At 42.7% G+C, this 21568-nt stretch overlaps 1 protein-coding gene across 2 annotated transcripts in view; it reads left to right on the plus strand.

Annotated features, from left to right (window-relative positions):
* The window catches only part of NALCN (sodium leak channel, non-selective), a 291882-nt gene that overhangs the window by 235782 nt on the left and 34532 nt on the right, over nucleotides 1-21568 (plus strand). For both annotated transcript variants that reach the window (XM_049701166.1, XM_049701167.1), the window contains 10 exons: nucleotides 8205-8306; nucleotides 8718-8787; nucleotides 11406-11497; nucleotides 11585-11707; nucleotides 13689-13745; nucleotides 13984-14104; nucleotides 14200-14331; nucleotides 15273-15440; nucleotides 17727-17831; nucleotides 20866-20972. In XM_049701166.1, coding sequence (XP_049557123.1) covers nucleotides 8205-8306; nucleotides 8718-8787; nucleotides 11406-11497; nucleotides 11585-11707; nucleotides 13689-13745; nucleotides 13984-14104; nucleotides 14200-14331; nucleotides 15273-15440; nucleotides 17727-17831; nucleotides 20866-20972 — 1077 coding nt within the window. The remainder of the gene's footprint in view (nucleotides 1-8204; nucleotides 8307-8717; nucleotides 8788-11405; nucleotides 11498-11584; nucleotides 11708-13688; nucleotides 13746-13983; nucleotides 14105-14199; nucleotides 14332-15272; nucleotides 15441-17726; nucleotides 17832-20865; nucleotides 20973-21568) is intronic.

A 21568-nucleotide genomic window follows, 5' to 3' on the forward strand; every position in this document is an offset into this window, starting at 1 on the left:
TTGCATTGTAATTGACATTTTTCTGAGTCCATAGCAGGGTTACTAAATTCGAACCCCAGTGAATGATGTGGGGTTTCAGACATTTGCTGAATTTGGATAGATGCACTAAAGGCATGGATTTCCCATGAGGTCATTTTCTTTTTCATGTATGGTATCTACGTATGATAAGACGTAAGGCTTCTTTCATTTTTCAGTCTACAAGAGGTTCTGGTTGTTGGTGTATTTACATGTCTACGTATGAAAACATTTTCATGAAAAACACAAGATTGGAAGGAACTAATTCACTGTTGCTATTGAAGAGCCGTACTCAGGACTGGGCTGACTCACAAAGGAGCGGGATACTTAACTGGGGTAAAAACGCAGCTATTCCCTCATCGCAGCAAAAGGCCGGTACAGAGGCGCTCACCTGTTAGCATCACTGGGTCCCTGCTTTCGAGGATCACGTTGTCACTTACATGGAGGCAGGTAAGAGCCCCTTCCAGGAAACACTCATTATCTCTTCTCTTACCCAGTTTTACAGCCATAGTTTTACATAATTACCACTAAAGGACTGTCTTCCTATTGTCTGTTGATGTGATTACATTATCTTAACCACATCTGATAATACTTGACAAGGTGCAGCTCAAGATTTGAGTAAAATCCTTCAAATTTAGTGTCCTGCAAAGCTACACCACTGTTCCTTTAGATGGTAATTACGTTTAATACCAGATGGTATCGTCGTGTAATCTAAGTTTTCTATAACGGATGAAAATAATTTGAAGACTCACAGGCCTTTCTCTTTCCTTACAGAAGGTACGGGCTTTTCCCACACCCTCGTTCTGGAACATTAAGAAAGAAAATGTGGAGACGGAGAAGAAAGAAACCGAGGACCCCCTGCTGCTGTTTCTATAAACAACTAGTGGTGTTTAAAGGCTAATAAAGCTCCAAGATCTCTCTTAGAACCATCACCTTTGGGCCAATTTTAAAATATTTTAGATGGAGAAATGTCAAGAAAAATAGAGACAGTTTCTTAAGACATGATTCTCTCCCCTCAACCTCCATAAAAGATTTTATATAAATATATGGCTGTCATATAAGGGGCAATTGAAATTCCACAGCACAAAGGCAGTGCAGAGAAGAAGAAAAAAAAAGAGTCAATCTTTCATATGTTTTTTTCAAAGCCTTGGCAAGAAACCAGGGGTAATATTTTTGCAACTGGGAATGTGTGTTTGCTGAAGAATATTCCCACATTTGAATCATCCTCAGGGGTCCTAGGCTTGTTTTACTTTCAAAGGTAGAGAGGGCATCACATTAACCCCAACTGGGAAAAGGAAAATGCCCCACTGTAATTCTCCTCCAGGGAGCAGGGATAAAGGGATTACATATGCCTGCATAATGGAGAATTTCCTCACTCAGACAAGACAAAAGACTTCATTATTTTTCACCAGACACTTGAAGCCTTGTGTCTCCCGGTTCCAGAAGCCAAGAAGGCCGACCAAGTTTGTTTAATTTTAAACCGCTAGATGGAGTTTCTAAGAAACCGGCCTTCCAGGACTGGCCATTATGAAGAGATAAAGAGAAGATATTGAAGACCTTCATGCCACGACTCTTAGGGTCTTTCCCCTAAGACGAGCGAGACCTTCCCTGAAGATCACAGAGTGTGTCTTCGATACCTGAGCTTTGCTTTTTCTCTAGGCAGCAAAGAAATGAACACTTTCTTCCTGAAAACATATTTCTTTGATCCTTATGTGAGACCAAAAGGCATCTAAATCCTCATGAAAATTTTAAAGTGGCAAAATAGAACTTAATTGAACATTTGAGTAATTTTCCTTCTGACTAGGTCTGTTCCTGAGTAGCCTTAACAATGTGTGCATCTCATTTCTTATTGGTGCAGTGTGAAAAGTGCCAAATTCCTCAGTTATTTACTGAAATAGTAAATAACTATTTAATAGTTGTATAACTATTAAATATTTACTAGTTCAGCTTGGCAGTAGATTCCTGTCAGACAAGATGCACAGTGACCCTGTTCCCAGTGACAGATCCAATCTCCTGTTGAAGAAATTGATTTCAGCTCAGCTTCATGCTGGCTTGCAAGTCTCCCTTAATAGCTCTCTCATAGAATATAGCTAAAGATTTATAAACTTCCTACTTGCAAGAAGCAATGTCTGGTTTTTTGTTACCGTTTCAGGGTCTCATCTATTATAGGTGTGCAGCCCGCTTCTTGAGTGGTGTAGTATTCTAACTTGAGATCAAATTAAGATTATTTAACTTCCCCCTTCGAAAGCATATTTCAGACACGAAAGCCTATTTCAAAGGCATGTTTCTGCTTTGTGATTATTTCCGTGCTTCCTGAGCGTGAAGGGATCAAAAAAGAAATGAAGACACTTGATCTTCGCAGATGATGTCAAGGTTCCTTCGTGGAACAGATGTTTCTTGAGCGCCTACTGTGTACAAGGTGAAGTAATCAGTGACCAAGCAGAGTGTCTTGGAGCTGTTTGGAGCGCGGCATGGGTGAGGAACTGCAGGACCAGTGACAGCAATGTGGGGGTGAGGCTGGAAGGGCAGGTTGGAAGCAGACCCTACAGGACTTTGCAAGTCAAGCTGAGCTTTTGGTCTTCATCTTTCTCTGAAGAGCCGTAGGACGTTGAAGATTTTAAGGCAGTGATGGTAGCTGTATTCGTTATCTATTGCTATGTTGCAAATACTCCACAACTCAGTGATTTACACAGCACGTGGATAACCTCACAGTTTCAGCCAGGAAGCTGGGCCTGGCTTAGTGGGGTCTCTGGCTCTGGGTCCTTCACAAAGCTGCAGGCATTTTGACGGGAATGGGCAGAACGCCCTGCCCAACTCGCTTGCACGATTACGGATGAGCTGGTGTGCCTCCTGGGCTGTCGGATGAACGCTTCACTTCCTCAAGGGCTGTTCACGGGAGGGCAGCCTCACCCCTTTAGGAAGGGGGTCCCTCCATAGCACAGCTCCCAACAAGGCAGCCTTCGTCCCCAGAGCAAGCCAGAGACTGCGGAAGATGAAAGCACAGTGTCTGGTGACCTCTTCCATCTCTTCTGCCTTATGTTTGTTTAAAGCAAGTCTCCAATTCCCGCCCACACTAAGGGGCTGCACACGGGCATGGAAACCAGGAGGTGGGGTCATCGGGGGCCATCTGAGGATCACCCGCCGCAATCACACCATGGATGGTCACTTCAGAAATCACTTTGCTTGGGATAATAATACGTTTGTGGAGACCGCTTAAGAGGCTGTGGCTCTGGTCCAGAGTATACATCACTGCTGATCGGTCAGAACAGAGAAGACTTCCTTTCCAACACAGATCTGTGTCCAACTTGCTCTTCTGTCTTCCACCCTCTGTGGAATGTTTTAACATCAGCCGTGACATAGGACAAGAAAAGAAAGTCAATAATAGCAACTAAAGTTCAAATCGAGCATTTATGCACATTCATAATCCTACTTGATTCCTCCCACTCCCTATGAAGTCAGTAGCAAAGGTATCATTGTCACCACATCTTACACATGGGGCACGGAGGCTCGGAGAAGGCATGTCACTTGCCTGAGGTCCCACAGATGGGAAAAGCTGAGGTCAGAAGTGCGTGGTTCCAAACCATGTGTTTTCTCAAATCATCTCCGTTTGGCCTCCAGACAGAGGCAGAACTTTCTGTTCGCTTCTGTGCTGCTGGGTGGAGACCTGCAAACCTCTGCGGCTTTGCTACTTTGAACCCGAGACTAGCGAGTTCTAAATCCTGCCCCCATGCTCCCCTCACTTCACTCTCTGTACACCCCCAACTCCCCCTTCACGTATCCGTCCTGTCCATCTGTCAGCCCGTTCGCGTGCCGGGAACTGCGCTTCTAGGAATATGGGTTTGAGTGATGAAATGGTCCCTGAGAAATGTACAGTCTAATAAGGGAGGTAACTAATGATGGCCAAATGCCACAAGCATTAAACAAGCTCAGTCAATAACATGCTGCAGGAACACGGAACATCAGACATAATCCTGCGCTTTCACATCGGTGAAATATTTATTTCTCACTTGATGTTACTTATCAGAACCCATTTATATCAAAGTTTGTAATTATATGACGCACGTCAAAACGTGATGTGGTACTTCCTAGTTTGGGTTACAGTTGATGCTTGTATGTATAATGAAAGTGTATTTCCTTTTAAAAACAATAAAGCAAGCTTTTACCGTACTTGCGTGGGAACCTTGGCACATTGCATTCGGGAATATGTAGCGTCTTAGTAGCATCTGATTGTGCCAGACTGAAGTGACTTTTCTCCCAAATTTATTATTTTCTTAAATAACAAAATAGTTTACATTTATCAGAGAATGTGACAATGGCTTATGTATGAGGCTGTCTTATCTATGCAGAAACCTAACGTTGCATCCTTCCTACACATGCTTCAAAGCCCAGGTGTCCTCAGGGTGGAAGTACAGTGCACCTGCTTTCCCACACCCTTGCCCCCGCCAGGCCCCTCCTACCCCAGATCCATCTCCTTTTATCTGAGTTTCTTCCTTCATCCATAGGGAACTCGTTTTTGACAACTAGCCTCCGTGTATAATATAATTAGATTTTTCCCCTTTTTTTTTTTTTTTTTTGCGGTACGCGGGCCTCTCACTGTTGTGGTCTCTCCTGTTGCAGAGCACAGGCTCCGGACGCGCAGGCTCGGCGGCCATGGCTCACGAGCCCAGCCGCTCCACAACATGTGGGATCCTCCCAGACTGGGGCACGAACCCGTGTCCCCTGCATCGGCAGGTGGAGTCCCAACCACTGCGCCACCAGGGAAGCCCCCATATGTTTTCTTTCAGATGGATTTATGTATCTGTAGAAAAGTTTTTTCTGTACCATTAGCTGTTTTTTTGGGGGGAGGGTGATTATTATGGACAAATAGCTAGTTATTAACTATAATGGATACCTTGCCTAGAAGAAAATTTTGCCTTTTAATTTTAGTAAGATTCTACCACCATACTTAAAAGGGGGGAAGCGTAAACCTTTAAGAGCTTTTCATGAACTGCCTTTCATGTGCCCCCCTCAAAAAAAGATTGCCTTTGCCCAATTTGCTATGAATATGACCCTCAGTTTTCAGCAAAGAAACCCTAGCATTTACCTTTAGAGTTTCCTAGTTTGAAAGACACTGGACATCCTCAAAGGAAAGAACGAGATGTCAGAGCATTTGGTCTGAGGAGAGACTCGGCAAGGGGACTGACGGCTACATGAAGACAGACTGTTGGCCTTGGTTTTGGTACCAGATCTGGGGGTGAGGTGTTGGGATGTGGGTCTGGCACAGGGGGTCAGAGAGTCACATTGAGCCTGAGGCTCCAAAGGGGACCGTTAACACCCTGGCAAGAGGGCCCCACCTGCCTGAGTTCACCCTGCTCAGATCACTGGGCACCTTGTTACCGCAGGAAAGGAGGAGGTGAGCCGGCAGCCTCTGCTCAGAGAACAAGAAGATTCTGGCAGGGGCCTCCCACCCAGGAAGCGGGAACCACCGAGGCTGATGCTCTGAAGTCACCTGTTACGTATTTCAACTGGCCCAGAGTTAGTGAACATTTTCTTTTTTCCCATCAGTATCTAGTTTGAAATTGTTCCAGCAAACAGCGCTTATAACGTAGAAGGAAGTGGTAGGAAAAGGATAGTAAGGCAAATGGTTCTATATGTTAACATTTAAGTGGATGTCTTAGTCTGATTAATCACGGGTTTTCTGATTGTAGGATAGAACTAAAAAGCCAGCCCCCATCAACCCCAGCCCAGATGAGTGCGAATCACAGGGAACCTGAAGGCTCACCAATGGACTGCAAACATTCGTGTCACGTGTATGGCTGAAACTCCAGCCCATTTGAGTATTATTTTCTGAATTCTCTAGACCCAACAGAAAAGAGGGAGCTGATCTTGAAGCAAAGAGGAAAAGAGGGGTTGCTTTCTCACCCCAACTTCAGCTACGCTATTGGTGGAGGAGATGGAAGAGGAGGTGTCATAGGGTGGGGGTAGGGGGACTTCCAATATGGGTTTGTCTCCATGGAGACCTGCTTGTCTTGTTCAGTCAGAGGAGGGCGTCTCAGGTGTGGTCCTGACTCTTCTCCAGCAAGGATGCCCAGGCATCCTCAGACTGGGCTTTCGGGCAGACACCAGCAGTTTTTTTTTTTTTTTAATCACAGGCAGCTTAAATCCAGTTACATTCTATATACTTCAAGCATAGCAGGGATGCCCAACTCAAATGGGTATTTTATAATCAAGTTGTATGTGTTTTGTATTTAAGACCTATAGGTCTTATGTACTTTTAGGGAAGAGTCTTGTGACAAAAAGTAAAAGTTACTAAGTGGTTAAAATTCAAGTCTTTTTTTAAATATTGAAGTACAGTTGATTCAAAATGTGTTAGTTTCTGGTGTACAGCAAAGTGGTTCATATTACATATATACATATATATCTGAATCTTTTTCAGATTCTTTTCCATTATACAATAGTTTATTACAAGATAATGAATATAGTGCCCTGTGCTATACAGTAGGACCTTGTTGTTTATCTATTTTATATATAGTATTTTGTACCTGCTATACAGGGATAAATTAGGAGTTTGGGATTAGAAGATACAAACTACTATATATAAAATTGAAGGTTAAGTCTTGACTGTTTACACAAATGGCAAGGCTCTGTATATCTATGCCGGAATAACACTGTTCTCCAAGTAGATTTTTTTCAGAATGCCTTCATGATTTTCAGACCTTTGTCCAAAAAATAATTCATAATGTACATAATATGAGATCATCCTATACCTTTGTCAACTCAGCTGAACTTACAAATGCATCTTCCTCTTCGACCCCATTGCAGTCCTGGAAATAGCACAGTCTCTATATATCACTGCCATAAACCCTTGTTGTTCAATAAAATTTTGACTTGGATTTTATCTCAAAATGGTCCATGTTGCTCATTAAACTAAGAAGAGGGATTTGGGGGCATTATTTCCTGTCATGCATTTACATTTGTTGCATGTGTATGATTTCTCACAGGTATTCACTGTAATTATCTTCACTGGCATCAAAACCGTTTTTAAGTACTTGAAAATACACATGATATCTTAAGAGATGCTGTTTTAAGTATGCTGAACAGACATAGATCTTTTTCTCGAAGATTTTAACTCTGAGACAGACAGTAATAATATAACTCAAAGCCCATCTAGAAATGCAATTTAGGAGCCATAAATACGAAAGTGTTACGAATGCAGTGACAGAAGTACATGGGTTCCAGTTTGAACACATATGGTGTCATAAAATTTGCATATCACAAAATCATTGCATTTTAGGTCTATGAGTTTTCTTCAAGATCAAGGCCTTTTCCTCGCTTTATGGAGAATGAAACTGAGCCCAAAGATCCCTCAACTGGTTCGTGACAGTGTCGCCTTGGAACACAGGTCTCTTAACCGTGGATTTCTTTTCTTTCCATTTGACTACTACATCAAGGGAATTCCTGTCATTTCCAGTTGGAGAGAGCTTCCTGGAGAAGAAATGTTTTCTCTCCAAATCATTCACACCACAGGTGTTGAGTCACCCAATTGTCTTCACTCATTAGCAAATCTGAAATTAACACAAGCCTGGTTACCGTTTAAAGCGAACATGTTTTAAAAAGTCTTCAGAGCTTTGTGACTACAAAGAAAGTGGCAACTGGTTACCTGTAAGCCACAGGCTTTCAGCTGACGTTTCTCTAGGTATTCATTCCAGCTTTAATTACTTGTCTTTTCTATTAGTTTTTTGCCTCTAACTTTACCCTTTCCTAGCGTTCTGCAAAATCTCCTTGGAACATATATTCCATCAGCCCGGGAGCCTAGGTGGACAAATCCTTCCCTAAGGGCTTTTATTAGAAACCTCCCTGTCTAAATTGAAAACCAGCATCATGGGTACCTGTGGTTAGGCTGGCCCTTCGGCTTACAGAATCCTGGTAGAGGCTCTTCTGTTTGGGGTGGGGATGGAATGGGGACACATGGGGAGGGGATTGTTTTCTATTTATTTTCCAGCACGTTTTCGTGGCTATGATCGTTCTGTTTTGAAAGTGTTCTTGACACAGAACCTGAAGCTCATTTACATTATTGGCAATGTGTCATTTGCTGTACTTTGTCTTATCATTGGTGTCTCCTTAAGAATAAGAAGAATAATGAGCCGTTATGCATTATTCATCCCAAGTGTACAAATCAGGCATTTATCTGCGGCTCCTTTTTTTTCTAGAGCTTGCACTCGACAGCGCATGCTGAGCGGATCATTTGAGGGGCAGCCAGCGAAGGAAAGGTCAATTCTCAGCGTGCAGCACCATATCCGCCAAGAGCGCAGGTAAATACACCGGAAGACAAGGCTGCAGGGAAACGAAGGAAAGGAGCTTTACAGGAAGCACCACTGACCCCTGGTCAGGAGGCAGGCCCGGGTGAAGAGCTGAGTTCTGTTTGCTAATGGCAACAGTAATAAAACTCACAATGAGATTCAAAGAATCAAAACACCTTTCAAAAACCCTTCCCTTGGTGATGATAGCCAAATTCTCACTTTTAAGATCAGAAGGAAAAATGCTGAATTTTGTTAGATGAGATCAAAGGCAGGTGGATAGACTATAACTTTTGCTATAAAAAGAAATATTAAGCATTTGTGATGCTGTCAGGAGTTATTTTATTTCATTTTTATGATGGTCATTGCTTAAAAGTCCAAATTTGGTCTTGAGATGTATTGATCAGTTGGTTGTGATTGTTTTAGGTCACTAAGACACGGATCAAACAGCCAGAGGATCAGCAGGGGGAAGTCTCTTGAAACTCTGACTCAAGATGTAAGTTCTAAGCAATGCTTTCGATTTTGGAAGTGTGATTGTGAAAACGTATTTAAATGGTTGAAATACGGAAAAGTGACCATAAACCGTAGAAAGATCTGGACATCCTGCAAAGCACATGTCTTCGTTTAGATAGTAACACAAAAGTGAAATATCAGACGCATTTGACTGAAATTAAAGACATTTAAAGCATTTTATGGCAATGAATCACATCCGTAACTTTAAATATTTACTAATTTCCAAATACAGGTCCAGTGTCTATCATTTCAGAGTTAACATACTAGGAAATAAAATTTTATTTCTAGAGGAATTTTTCTGTCAAAGACTGCACAAGATTTCCCAAGAATTTCTTTGCTTTTCAACTCTAGGTCATTCATCTATTCATTAACTGACACAGTAAAATATTTATCAACTACTTATGATGTGCCAGGTCCTGTTCTAAGGGATGAAAAGTAGCAGGGAAACAAGACAGAATCCCTGCCCTGTAGGAGCTTACCTTCTAGTGAAAGATACGAACAGTAAGCAAGCAGACAAATACTGTCAGTACAACCCTTTCTGGGTATGATTTCGTTTCCATCATCTCTTCATTGCTGTGGCAGGTTTGCTCTGTACTACAAAGAAAAATCACTAGTTCAAAGCGCTTTCCTTCAGTGAGATTCCATAGAAATGTATGGTCTACTTAAGCACCAAATTAGAAAATGGCTTTGAAAATGTGTGTTTAAAAACACACAACAAAAGGCCCAATTTGAATAGTCTCCATTCCAGAGGCTTAATTCTTCTTTAAAGACTTTTTATTGTATTTTCTACATAGACATATAACGAAAATCCATACCTCGTCTTCTCCATAGCAAAAGGTCACGGGGTTCTGCTAATTTCATAAGAGATCTCTCCTAGTGTCTTTTCCTCCAGAATAGAAGCCATTTAAAATAGGGAGCTTTAGGGCTTCCCTGGTGGCGCAGTGGTTGGGAGTCTGCCTGCCGATGCCGGGGACACGGGTTCGTGCCCCAGTTCCGGGAGGATCCCACATGCCGTGGAGCGGCTGGGCCCGTGAGCCATGGCCGCTGAGCCTGCGCGTCCGGAGCCTGTGCTCTGCGGCGGGAGAGGCCACAACAGTGAGGCCCGCGTACCGCAAAAAACCAAACAAACAAAAAATAAAATAGGGAGCTTTATCTTTGTCACTTATTCCAAATGATAGAAGATACAGATCATTACATCCAAGGAATGCTTTTCTGTAAAATCAATCCAGTTAGCTGAACAATGGTTCTCCATCTTCTACGGCAGCGGTCCCCAACCATTTTGGCACCAGGGATGGGTTTCATGGAAGACAGTTTTTCCACAGACGGGGGTGGTGGTGTGGGGTGTGGTGGGGGATGCTTCAGGCAGTGATGCAGGCGATGGGGAGCCAAGGGGAGGGATGGGGAGCCATGGGGAGCGATGGGGAGGGATGGGGAGCCATGGGGAGCCAAGGGGAGGGATGGGGAGCCATGGGGAGGGATGGGGAGCCAAGGGGAGGGATGGGGAGCCATGGGGAGGGATGGGGAGCCAAGGGGAGGGATGGGGAGCCAAGGGGAGGGATGGGGAGCCATGGGGAGCCATGGGGAGGGATGGGGAGCCAAGGGGAGGGATGGGGAGCCAAGGGGAGCCATGGGGAGGGATGGGGAGCCATGGGGAGCGGCAGATGAAGCTTCGCTCGCTTGCCCGTCGCTCACCTCCTGCTGTGCAACCTGGTTCCTAACAGGCCCCGGACCGGTACCAGTTCTGTGGCCTGGGGGTTGGGGACTCCTGTTCTATGGAGTAAAAACCAGAGTCAAGATCCTAATGATCCACCTTCCGCTATCCTGCTGGCCTCAGCTTTTCCTATTCTCTGTCCTGTCCTCCACCCACCCTGCGTCCTGGGTGTTCAACCTATGAACACACAGACCCACCCCTCCCCAGAAGCACACATTTCTCCAAATGTCCAGTGACCTGCATCCTCCTAGTCTTTGCTCAAAGAACAGCTCCTTAATGAGACCTGCTATGACTTCGTGCTCTCTGTCCTGTGTCCCAGGGGTCCGCAACACCCGTCCTCAGCCTGTCGCACAGCAAGAGGTGAGCGGCGGGCTAGCGAGCAAAGCTTCATCTGCCGCTCCCCATGGCTCCCCATCTCTCCCCATCGCTTGCATAACTGCCTGAAGCATCCCCTGGATCTGTGGAAAAATTGTCTTCCACAAAACCGGTCCCTGGTGCCAAAAAGTTTGAGGACCGCTGCTCTATCCCCCTCTGTTTTTAACCAGAGCACTAAACCTCTTCTAACCTTCTTATTTATTTTGATTTCATTTTTAATCTGTCTCCCCTGATGAGAACATTAGCCACACAAGAGCAGGGATTTTGTCACTTTTTCCCCTTTTGCCGTATCCACAGCACTACAACAGTGCATAGCACATAATAGGTTCTCAATAAATGTTTTCACTGGAAAAAAAAATACACTTTTGAGGAAAAAAAAATATCCTTGCTAAGATGACTGTGGCCATTCAAATATTTAGAAAGTATTTATTTCCTTTTTTTTTAATGGTCATCTTGGAGGAGGACTGTCAGAAAAATCTCCCACGTTGATGTGTCCCCTTTCATTTTACTTCTAGCATTCCAATACAGTGAGATATAGAAATGCACAAAGAGAAGACAGTGAAATAAAGATGATCCAGGAGAAAAAGGAGCAAGCAGAAATGAAAAGGTACAGGCAGGGCGGTGTTTTGAGGCTCTCGTTTGGGGAAGGCAGACGTGCCCTTAGCCTAACTCTCGCACGATTTTCCTGGTCCAGGAAAGTGCAGGAAGAGGAGCTGAGGGAGAACCACCCGTACTTCGATAAGCCCCTGTTCATCGTGGGTCGGGAGCACAGGTTCAGAAACTTCTGCCGAGTGGTGGTCCGAGCTCGATTCAACGCGTAAGTGACTCCACTGCAGCCAGGGGTTTGGCCCTGAGTCGTGCAAACAGCAGGGGGAGTTGTCATACGAGGAAGAAGGATCGTGTCGTCCTGATGGGGTCACCAATAAACCGTGGGCTAAATGACCATGCTGCTTCTCGTGGCTGAGCCGCCGACCAGGGGGGAAACAAACAAAGGTTGCAAGTAGGTAACATTTATAGAAAACACACGTTTATGAAGCACTTCACAGCCATTCTTAGTTGTTCAGTTCCACAGGCGCCCAAGATGTTGATAGCAGAGTTGTTAACTCCATATTTTATTTTGGAGACAGTTAACCAAGGGGAGATGGAATGACAGAGCTGAGGTCACTGCCCACATCTTCTTTTAGACTCGCTGTTTCTTTGTGGTCAAAATACCATAATTCTAGAAATCAAGTCAACTAGTGCTTCTATTACCAACTCTTATGAGAAGAAAACCCACTGGCCAGTGTCCCTGTCCCTCCCCACGTGGAAGAAATGTGCGAGAGGGTGTCAGGGTGACCAGCCCAGGGGATGCTGCATTTGGGACAAGCCAAGCCACGTTTAGCAGGCAGCCAGTGGAGGAGGTGGGATTCTTGTCATGCACAACTCTGAGTAAATACCCAGAAGACGTTACGAGTCTGGAGAAAGTGTGAAAACGTTCCATTCGGTAGTTGTACCTTCCCTGATACCATCATTAGTAGCACATGTATGAGCATTACTGTATGTTATGGGCTGAATTGTGCCCCCCTCGTCCAGAGAAATGCAGATGTTGAAGCCCTAATCCCAGCCCCTTAGAATGTGACCTTACTTGGAGATAAGGACTTTAAAGAGGTAATTAAATTAAAATGAGGTCATTCAGGTGCACCCTAATCCTATATGACTGGTGTCCTTGTAAGATGAGGAAACTTGGACACAGACTGCTATAAGGAGGGACAACGTGAAGACGGCCGTCTACAAACCAAGGAGAGAGGCCTGGAGCAGATCCTTCCCACAGCCTCGGGAGGTGCCAACCCTACTGCCACCTTCAACTCAGACGTCCACCTCCAGAACTGGGAGAAAATAAGTTTCTGTTATTTAAGCCCCTCAGCCTGCAGTCCTTTGTTACAGCAGCCCTAGGAAACTAATACATTCTCCTAACCCCTCAGGGCTGGAGGAGACCTCAGGAGCCATTTGGGGTCATTTGTGTTCCCTCTTCTCCAACAGAGGAGGGCATTTAGGTCAGCCGAGGGTAAGGGCTTTGCTCAAGGATGCCAGCTAGGGCCCTCTCTGACTGCCAGTCTACTGTTCTTTCTGCTATTCTAGAAAGACCTTCGCAGTTTAAAGCACCTGAGTGATAATGATTTAAAACCCTGAGTTTTCACAAAGCATCAATAGGAAGAAGCTGGCAGTGTAGAGTTGATTTGATCAGTTCCCAGATTGGGTTTTTCATCTGAAATTATCCCATTGGCTGTCTCCATGTTTACATCTAATTGTTAATTCTTGAAGACTGGTCATGGGCTTCCTGAAAGTAAAAGTTATAAATCCCCACCCCAAGAAATTCTATATAAATTACTCCACACGATCACAATTAAATACAGAGCAAAGAATTCTATTTAATTTATGGATATTTAATTAAATAATTATGAGGAAAAGCGCCAAACTGCTAAGGCAAAGACTTTGAATGTTTTTAAATGGAAGTCAAAATTTAATTTTGTAATATCTTTGTCAGAAATTGTTGAATGGCGTCATGAATTCTAAAATCAGGCATTTTGAAAAATGTAAACTTTGCTTTCCTAAGCATCAATTGCAAACTCTTCTGATTTTTCTTCGATCTAATGTTCTCTGCCTTCCAAAGTCACATACAGTTAACATATATCATAACAGACATTTTGTAGAGAATGTGAGAGAAATTTTAGGTAGATGAGATGTTTATACGTACTATGCTGCCGAGTTATAACACGCATACTGTGTCACAGAGTTTATATGTTTGTTCTCTCTTACAGATCTAAAACAGATCCTGTCACAGGAGCTGTGAAAAATACAAAGTACCATCAACTTTAGTAAGCATTACAAACTCTGTTTCCATGCACATTTGAATTTTCCATGTACTATTTTATGCCGCATAAAAATATAAAAATTCCCTTTATTTTCTTGTTATATTGTGCTGTGAAACAGACGATTGGCGATTCATTTAAACAATGCCAGTCACGTTTATAGAATCACAGATGCATCGTCTCTGACTTTCAGCAACCTTTCCTAGAGTGTTTGCGTTTCTCAGTTTTGTCTGGTCTTTGGCAGTGATTTGCTGGGATTGGTGACTTACCTGGACTGGGTCATGATTATCGTAACCATTTGCTCCTGCATTTCCATGATGTTCGAATCCCCCTTCCGGAGAGTCATGCACGCACCCACTTTGCAGGTACTCTGCCGAATCTCAACTCACAGCTAAGCGGAGAAACGCTGACCTGCAATTTTTGCATTCATTGTGACCAACCTGCCTTCTGCCCATTTCAGATCGCCGAGTATGTGTTTGTGATATTCATGAGCATTGAGCTTAATCTGAAGATTATGGCAGATGGCTTATTTTTCACTCCAACTGCTGTCATCAGGGACTTCGGTGGAGTCATGGACATATTTATATATCTTGTAAGTCTTCGGTTATTTTCCTGAATATAAAATATAATGGTCTTGTAAAATCTCCTGCATTTCTTGGTACAAGAGTGAGATACGTGAGTCACAGAGGTTTATGTGCCATTAACTGAGTTCCTAAGTAGAGCAGTAGTTTAGTATAGGCAAGTAAAGGGCATACATGTAAAATCTAAATAAAAAGCATTAAAAATATTCGTGGATATGGTTCAAATACATCAACCACATTCCTGTATGCATAAGACATACATTAATGAGGTCTAAGGTAGCAAATCTAGTTTGCACACCACAATTCTTGTGGCACCTATACTAAAAACAAAACAAAACAAAAAAACTATATAAGTGATCAATGAGCCGCTTATCACTGAAAGCAAACTAGAGAGTATGCCAATTCCAACACACAAAATACCAGGCCAGAGAAGGCAACCATTCAACTATCTATTTAAACTAAACGGGGAAACCATAGGAAGGGACTCAAAGAAATTTCTTTCTATATGTCCAAGAAGGCATAAAATCAGTGTCTTTTCCAACACAACAAGGAGAATTGTGACCATTAACATGTAGCATGTTTAGATCATTAACAAAATAGCGAGTATTCAGTCCAGTGTGAGGTTTAATATCCTTGATCTCAATCCTGCTGACTTCTGCGGCGCCTCCAGTATATATGTTAAAAGAGGGGCAGGAGGCACTGGAGTACCCACACCCACGGTGTGGGCACCCCCATTTCACACCCCCTGCAAACACCTGATGACTTCCTTTGGGGCTGCTCACAGGTCTGGATCAAGTCCATAGAGATGAGTTGCATGTACACCCAGCGAATGCTTGCCCCACATAACACGTGGAGTCTCTGCTAAAGGAAACTTGTGGCCAGCTGGCTCACAGAAAATGTAGATAGTAGAGGATAAATTGCATAAATTCTAGAGATTATTTTTTCCCTCTAGGTGAGCTTGATATTTCTTTGTTGGATGCCTCAAAACGTGCCTGCGGAGTCGGGAGCTCAGCTCTTACTTGTTCTCCGCTGCCTGCGACCTCTGCGGATATTCAAGCTGGTGCCTCAGATGAGGAAAGTCGTTCGGGAACTTTTCAGTGGCTTCAAGGAAATTTTTCTGGTACGTTACAGTCACCCTTTACTCCTGGTTCACGGAGTACAGCTCTTAATGTAGCAAATGAGGGGATAAAGTGAGTCTCGCTTGTCAAGGTTAAGTGTACCATTTTGTTTATTGCCAGAAGATTGTAAAGGTACTAGCAAAACACAACACAGATTCAAAGACTTCACCCATGGATGCTTCTGGCTTATTGGTATATTTAATTCAACAAATATTTTTAGTAAATTAAAGGGAAGCCTTCTGGAAAGTACAGTGGAAGGAGAATCCAAAGAGAGAGAATTTTCTGACACTTCCATTCCTAACTCTTGACCCTAATTTATACTCTGGGTTTTAGTTGCCCCATCTGGAAATTAAGAAGAAGTTTCAACACCATCGAATTCACAAACAATATTAGGAATTAACCCATTTAGGCTTGTAATCTCATTTTCTATGTTTCCAAATTCATATAGAACAAAATTTGGCTTTGATCTTTGGAGTGTTAACATAAAACAACTCTTCAAAACTGTAACATACAGGTATACCCTACCTCAATATACAGTAATGAACATTTAGAAATATGATAGAGGAGAAAATATACTTTTTAGTTGGGCAAATATTGATTTAGGGTCTTCTAAGAGCAGGGCTGCAGATAAAACAATGAGTAAGAGGCTCTTTGCTCACAGTCTGTTAAAGAAGAATCTTTGCCTTATAACAAAGGAGTGATCACAGGATTCTTTTTATTATTAATGAGTTCTGCTTGTGCATGGAAAACATGAATTAACTTACTAAGCTAGTTTTATATCTTGCTGTCTAGAAACACACCTATAGTGAAAAGATAGCTATAGTTGCAGTTGATTCTAAGGTGTTTTAAAGACAGGCTGTTATGTTACTATAGGCATATAGCTGCTAATACTTTTTAAAATTTTTATTTTATTGAAGTATAGTTGATTTACAATGTTGTGTTAGTATCCTAATACTTTGTTAAAGCTCTGTTTAAAATTCCATATTTTGGGGACTTCCCGGGTGGCACAGTGGTTAAGAATCCGCCTGCCAACACAGGGGACACGGGTTCGAGCCCTGGTCCAGGAAGATCCCACATGCCACGGAGCAACTAAGCCCATGTGCCACAACTACTGAGCCTGCGCTCTAGAGCCCGCAAGCCACAACTACTGAGCCCGTGTGCCACAACTAATGAAGCCCACGTGCCTAGAGCCCATGCTCCGCAACAAGAGAAGCCACCGCAATGAGAAGCCTGCACACCACAATGAAGAGTAGCCCCCGCTCGCCGCAACTAGAGAAAGCCCATGCACAGCAGCAAAGACCCAATGCAGCCAAAAATAAATAAATTTATAAAATTCCATATTTTTTTTGCACTGAAGCCATAACACTGTGGCTTTTCCCACAGCTGGAATTGAGGGAAAACAGAATAGCACCTGACAATGAATGTGTATGCATCTTTGAGCCCTGATAGAATTCAGAAGATGATTTATTTGAGCCTTGCTTCAGAGGATGTTTCTATGTAATTTTAGTATCTTTAAGGGATATGTTTAGATTATTCAACCAGTAGAGATCAATCGTTTGTTCAGTATTTTGGCCACTTTTCTCTGCTGAGACCAAAACAGTCATCCAGCAGAGGGAGTACAAGGCAATTACCAGATTTGCTTCTCAAGACTCTGATCTCACACCCTCTGTGTGTGGCACTTTGATACGCCCTGAGCCCTCATGCTTGCAAGAAAGCAAAGCCACTATCCCCCTTACGTAGGCTCTGCTAACAGACACATGAATCCATTTTGAGAAAATTTGGGAAAGAGAATTATTTCAACATTTTTCTTTTGTTCCATTAAATAAAATAAAGCAAAGTGTTGATTTCAAAATCAGAAAAGTCCAAGTCATGTCAAAAACACCTTAGCCCGGGCTTCCCTGGTGGCGCAGTGGTTGAGAGTCTGCCTGCCGATGCAGGGGACACGGGTTCGTGCCCCGGTCCGGGAGGATCCCACATGTCGTGGAGCGGCTGCCTGCGCGTCCGGAGCCTGTGCTCCGCAACAGGAGAGGCCACAACAGTGAGAGACCCGCGTACCGCAAAAAAAAAAAAAAAAAAATTCAAAACCTGTTGTTAATTTCCTTCTTTTAACATTCCAGCTAGACTAACTGAATGACCTGCGGGGGAGAAGTTAAAAGGTAGTAGCATCCAAAGACTGTGAATTTCATACGATGTTATCTTAAAAGTCCTGTTCATAATCACTGCTCAAACCAAACCTACTGTTTATAATTTTTTACCAAGAGGTTTGCTGTCTCACCCATTTCTTTCAGGTCTCCATTCTTTTGCTGACATTAATGCTTGTTTTTGCAAGCTTTGGAGTTCAGCTCTTTGCTGGAAAACTGGCCAAGTGCAATGATCCCAACATTATTAGAAGGGTAAGATATTCTTTCTGTCTTTTGGGATGAAAATCAAGAACATTTACCATCCCTGGGTAGCCATGTGCTGAGGCTGCTTTGAGAACAGAACTCTAAGAATACTCTTCCCATGGACTCCCTCTGCTTAAAGCAGGCAGTGTGTCTCTTCTGGCTGGTAAAGGTTTATAAGATTAAAACACATCTCAGTCCTGTTCCTCCCTCCTATTCCAAGGTCAAGCCACTGTTGACATCTTCCATATAGTCACCCAAGATTCCATGTGCAAATTTTCCCTTTAGGTCTTCCCTAACGTAATCCTGCCTCTGCTGTGACCTGAGACTCATATCAGCAAACAGCTCCCCCAAAATACAAAGCGCAGAGTTTGACTTCCACACCCCTTTGTATGACTTATCCACTCCACATTCCTGTTAGGAAGTCAGGGCCTTGCATTAGCTCTTAGCTGCCCAGAATCTCCCCCATGAAGACAACTAAGATTCAAGCTTGAACCAAGCTTGAATACTTTAGATTCTACTCTTTTTCTTTTTTTTTTTTGGCCGCACTGCATGGCTTGTGGGATCTTAGTTCCCAGACCGGGGATTGAACCCAGGCCCCGGAAGTGAAAGTGCCAAGTCCTAACCACTGGACCGCCAGGGAAGTCCCTCTACTCTTTTCTTTCTCTTTCTTTGGCCGGTGTTACAAGAGGAGGCTAGCTTCTGGAACAGCCCCAATATGTCAGTAGCTGAATGTAATGAAATGAATATATTTATTGCATGTTGAATAATTCAGGCAGCTCTCCTCCAAATGACCACCCAGTGGCTCATGCCTCCTCTGTCCTGTGTCCCTAGCCTTTGCTGTCTTCAGAGTCTTCTCTGTTTAGCTGGCAGTTAGGAACAGAAAACCATCTCTCTCTCAGAGGACTACAGGCAGAGCCTAGAAGCAACACATCTGTCTTCATCCCACATTCCACTGGCAAGAGCGTGGCCTCACCAGACTGATGTGAGACCGTGATGTGTAGTTTCGTGGTGGAAAAGGGGGCGGGGTTTGTTTAATAATTAGCCAATCTCTGCTGCATCGCCCACTGTCCCATTCTCTTAGAATCCTGCCCGATGTTACAAGTAGGTTAATGGAGTGAACCCAGTTCTGCTGATGTATAAACTAGCAAGAGTATTTCCTCTTCCACCCAGGTAAAATAATGCTTAAGTCTCATTAAAATACATGTTTCCAAAAGGGCTACCAGAGCTGAACTAAAACACTTATTCCCATATTTCCAGCAAACATGGCTGTCTAATATAAATTTTATACTACTATGACATTTCTACATTTTTGAGGCTTCTAATTATAAAGCTTAGTAGCTCTCGAATTTTTAGAAAATACAGGTAACATCTTTGTCCAGTCAAAATACATTATCAGTCATGTTAATAATGAGATTTTTCAGGAAGAGGCAGAGCAGAAGAGACAAACTTAGGATGGGCAGACCTTACGCTATTTCACAAGGTATCGCCCAGGTCGCTGCTTCCTTTAACTCCCCTTCCCAGAGGTTCCAGGAATTTTGATAAACCTGACAAAACATGCAGGGAACATGGTATAAAGGTCATGGTGTACCAAATGAGCTAAATGAAGGCAGTAATAATGAGCTGATGCATTAGTCCACAGGCTTATGTAAGGAAAGAAGGGTTATTTTAGGTCCACCCTGAACAGAGGCCAGAGAGATAATAACAACGTTTCAAGATGAAGCCTCGTAGGAGTAGTGGATGACTCGGGGGAGTAATAATGGCCTAAGAGCCTTGAGATTTTGCACTATCTGCTCATACCCAGCCCAAGCTAAAGCGTAATGACTTGTATAGGGGACGGAGGGCACACGGTGGACGGACAGACAGACAGATACCATGAGGCATTTATTCTTTTCCACAGAACAATGAGGTCTGTGTGGGAAGCTCGTAAGGAAAGTCTAAGAAAACTTAGCCATCAAAAGAGCATCAGGAACAAGCAGAATAATTGCAAAACAAATTGGCATAGTGAGAAGTGGCCCGTGTCTTTGTATTTGGACGAATTCTTTTCTAGTCCTAACATAAGAGGCCAAAGCCAAGTGTGTCATGTGGATGAAGGGGATACTTCAGTTTACCTTTATAAAAGAAGAGACAAACCCAAGGAAAAGGGGAAACTAGCTACCCCAGCATTTGGCACAGCTCACATTTAAAGGCCATGAAGCTTGAGTTGTTGGTGCCGTGTCTCCAGATGGAATCATATAATATGTGGTGTTGGATGGCTGGCTTTTTCACTTAGCATAATATCTTCAAGGTTCATCCATGTTGTAGCATGTGTCAGTACTTCATTATTTTTATGGCTGAATAATATTCCATAGTATGGTTAGACCACATTTTGTTTGTGTATTTGTTGATTGATGGGCATTTGAATTGTTTCCACCTTTGAGCTATTGTAAATAATGCTATTTATTATAATAATGATATAAACATTCATGTACAAATTTCCATGTGAATATATGTTTCATTTCTCTTGGGTAGATACCTAGGAGAAGAATTGCTGTGTCCTGTGGTAACTCTTTAATTATTTAAGGACCTGCCACCCTATTTTCCAAAGTGGCTGCGCCATTTTCCATTCCCACCAGCAGTGTATGAGGATTCTAGTATGAGGATTAAGATTTGTGCACATCCTCGTCAGAGTTTGCTATTTGACTTCTTGATTAAAGCCTTCTTAGTGAGTGGGAAATGGTATCCCATTGTGGGTTTGACTTGCATTTCCCTGATGACTAATGATTCTGAGCACCTTTTCACGTGCTCATTGGCTATTTGTATCTCTCCCTTGGAGGCATGTCAGTTCATATCCTTTGCCCACTCACTAACATTTTCAACATCAACTTTCACCTGCTTATCTCTGAAGTCTTTGTTACTATTTGCTGAGTAGCTATGCACATGTCTGCTGTTATATAAAAGACCTCTGTCATTCTATGTAAAAAATGTTTCTTATCGTTTATCTTTTCTGACTTCATTTTCTGACCAGGTTCTTTTCCTCCTCCTTTTATTTTTTTTCCTGTTTTAGGAAGACTGTAATGGAATATTCAGAATTAATGTAAGTGTGTCCAAGAACTTAAATTTAAAATTAAGACCTGGAGAGAAAAAACCTGGATTTTGGGTGCCACGTGTTTGGTAAGCATATCAGAAAAATATCATGAAAAATGCTATATTTGTCAGTATAAGGGGCTTTTCCCCAGTTTTATTGAGAAATAGTTGCCATACATCACTGTATAAATTTAAGGCAAACAGCATGATGGTTCAATTTACATATATTGTAAAATGATTATCACAATAGGTTTAGTTAACATCCATCACCTCATATAGATCCAGCTGAAAGAAAAGAAATTCTCCTCATGATGAGAACTCTTACTGTTCTCTTAACAGCATCACACAGCAGTGTTAACTATAGTCCCTACGTTGTACATTACATCCCTAGTATTTATTTGTCTTATAACTGGAAGTTTGTACCTTTGACCACCTTTCTCCACTTCCTCTCCTCCCCCAACCTCTGGTAAACACAAATCTGATCTCTTTTTCTATGAGTTTAGTCAGAGGGGTTTTGCTTTTGTTTTTGTTTTGTTTTGTTTTTTTAGATTACACAAGTGAGATTATACAGTATTCGTCTTTCTCTGTCTGACTTATTCACTTGCATAATGCGCCTTCGTGGTCCATCCATGTTCTATATAACTATATAAAGTATAAGGTTTTAAAGCAGTATAATATGGCAT

This window comes from Orcinus orca, chromosome 18, assembly GCF_937001465.1.
Source record: "Orcinus orca chromosome 18, mOrcOrc1.1, whole genome shotgun sequence".
NCBI lineage: Eukaryota > Metazoa > Chordata > Mammalia > Artiodactyla > Delphinidae > Orcinus > Orcinus orca.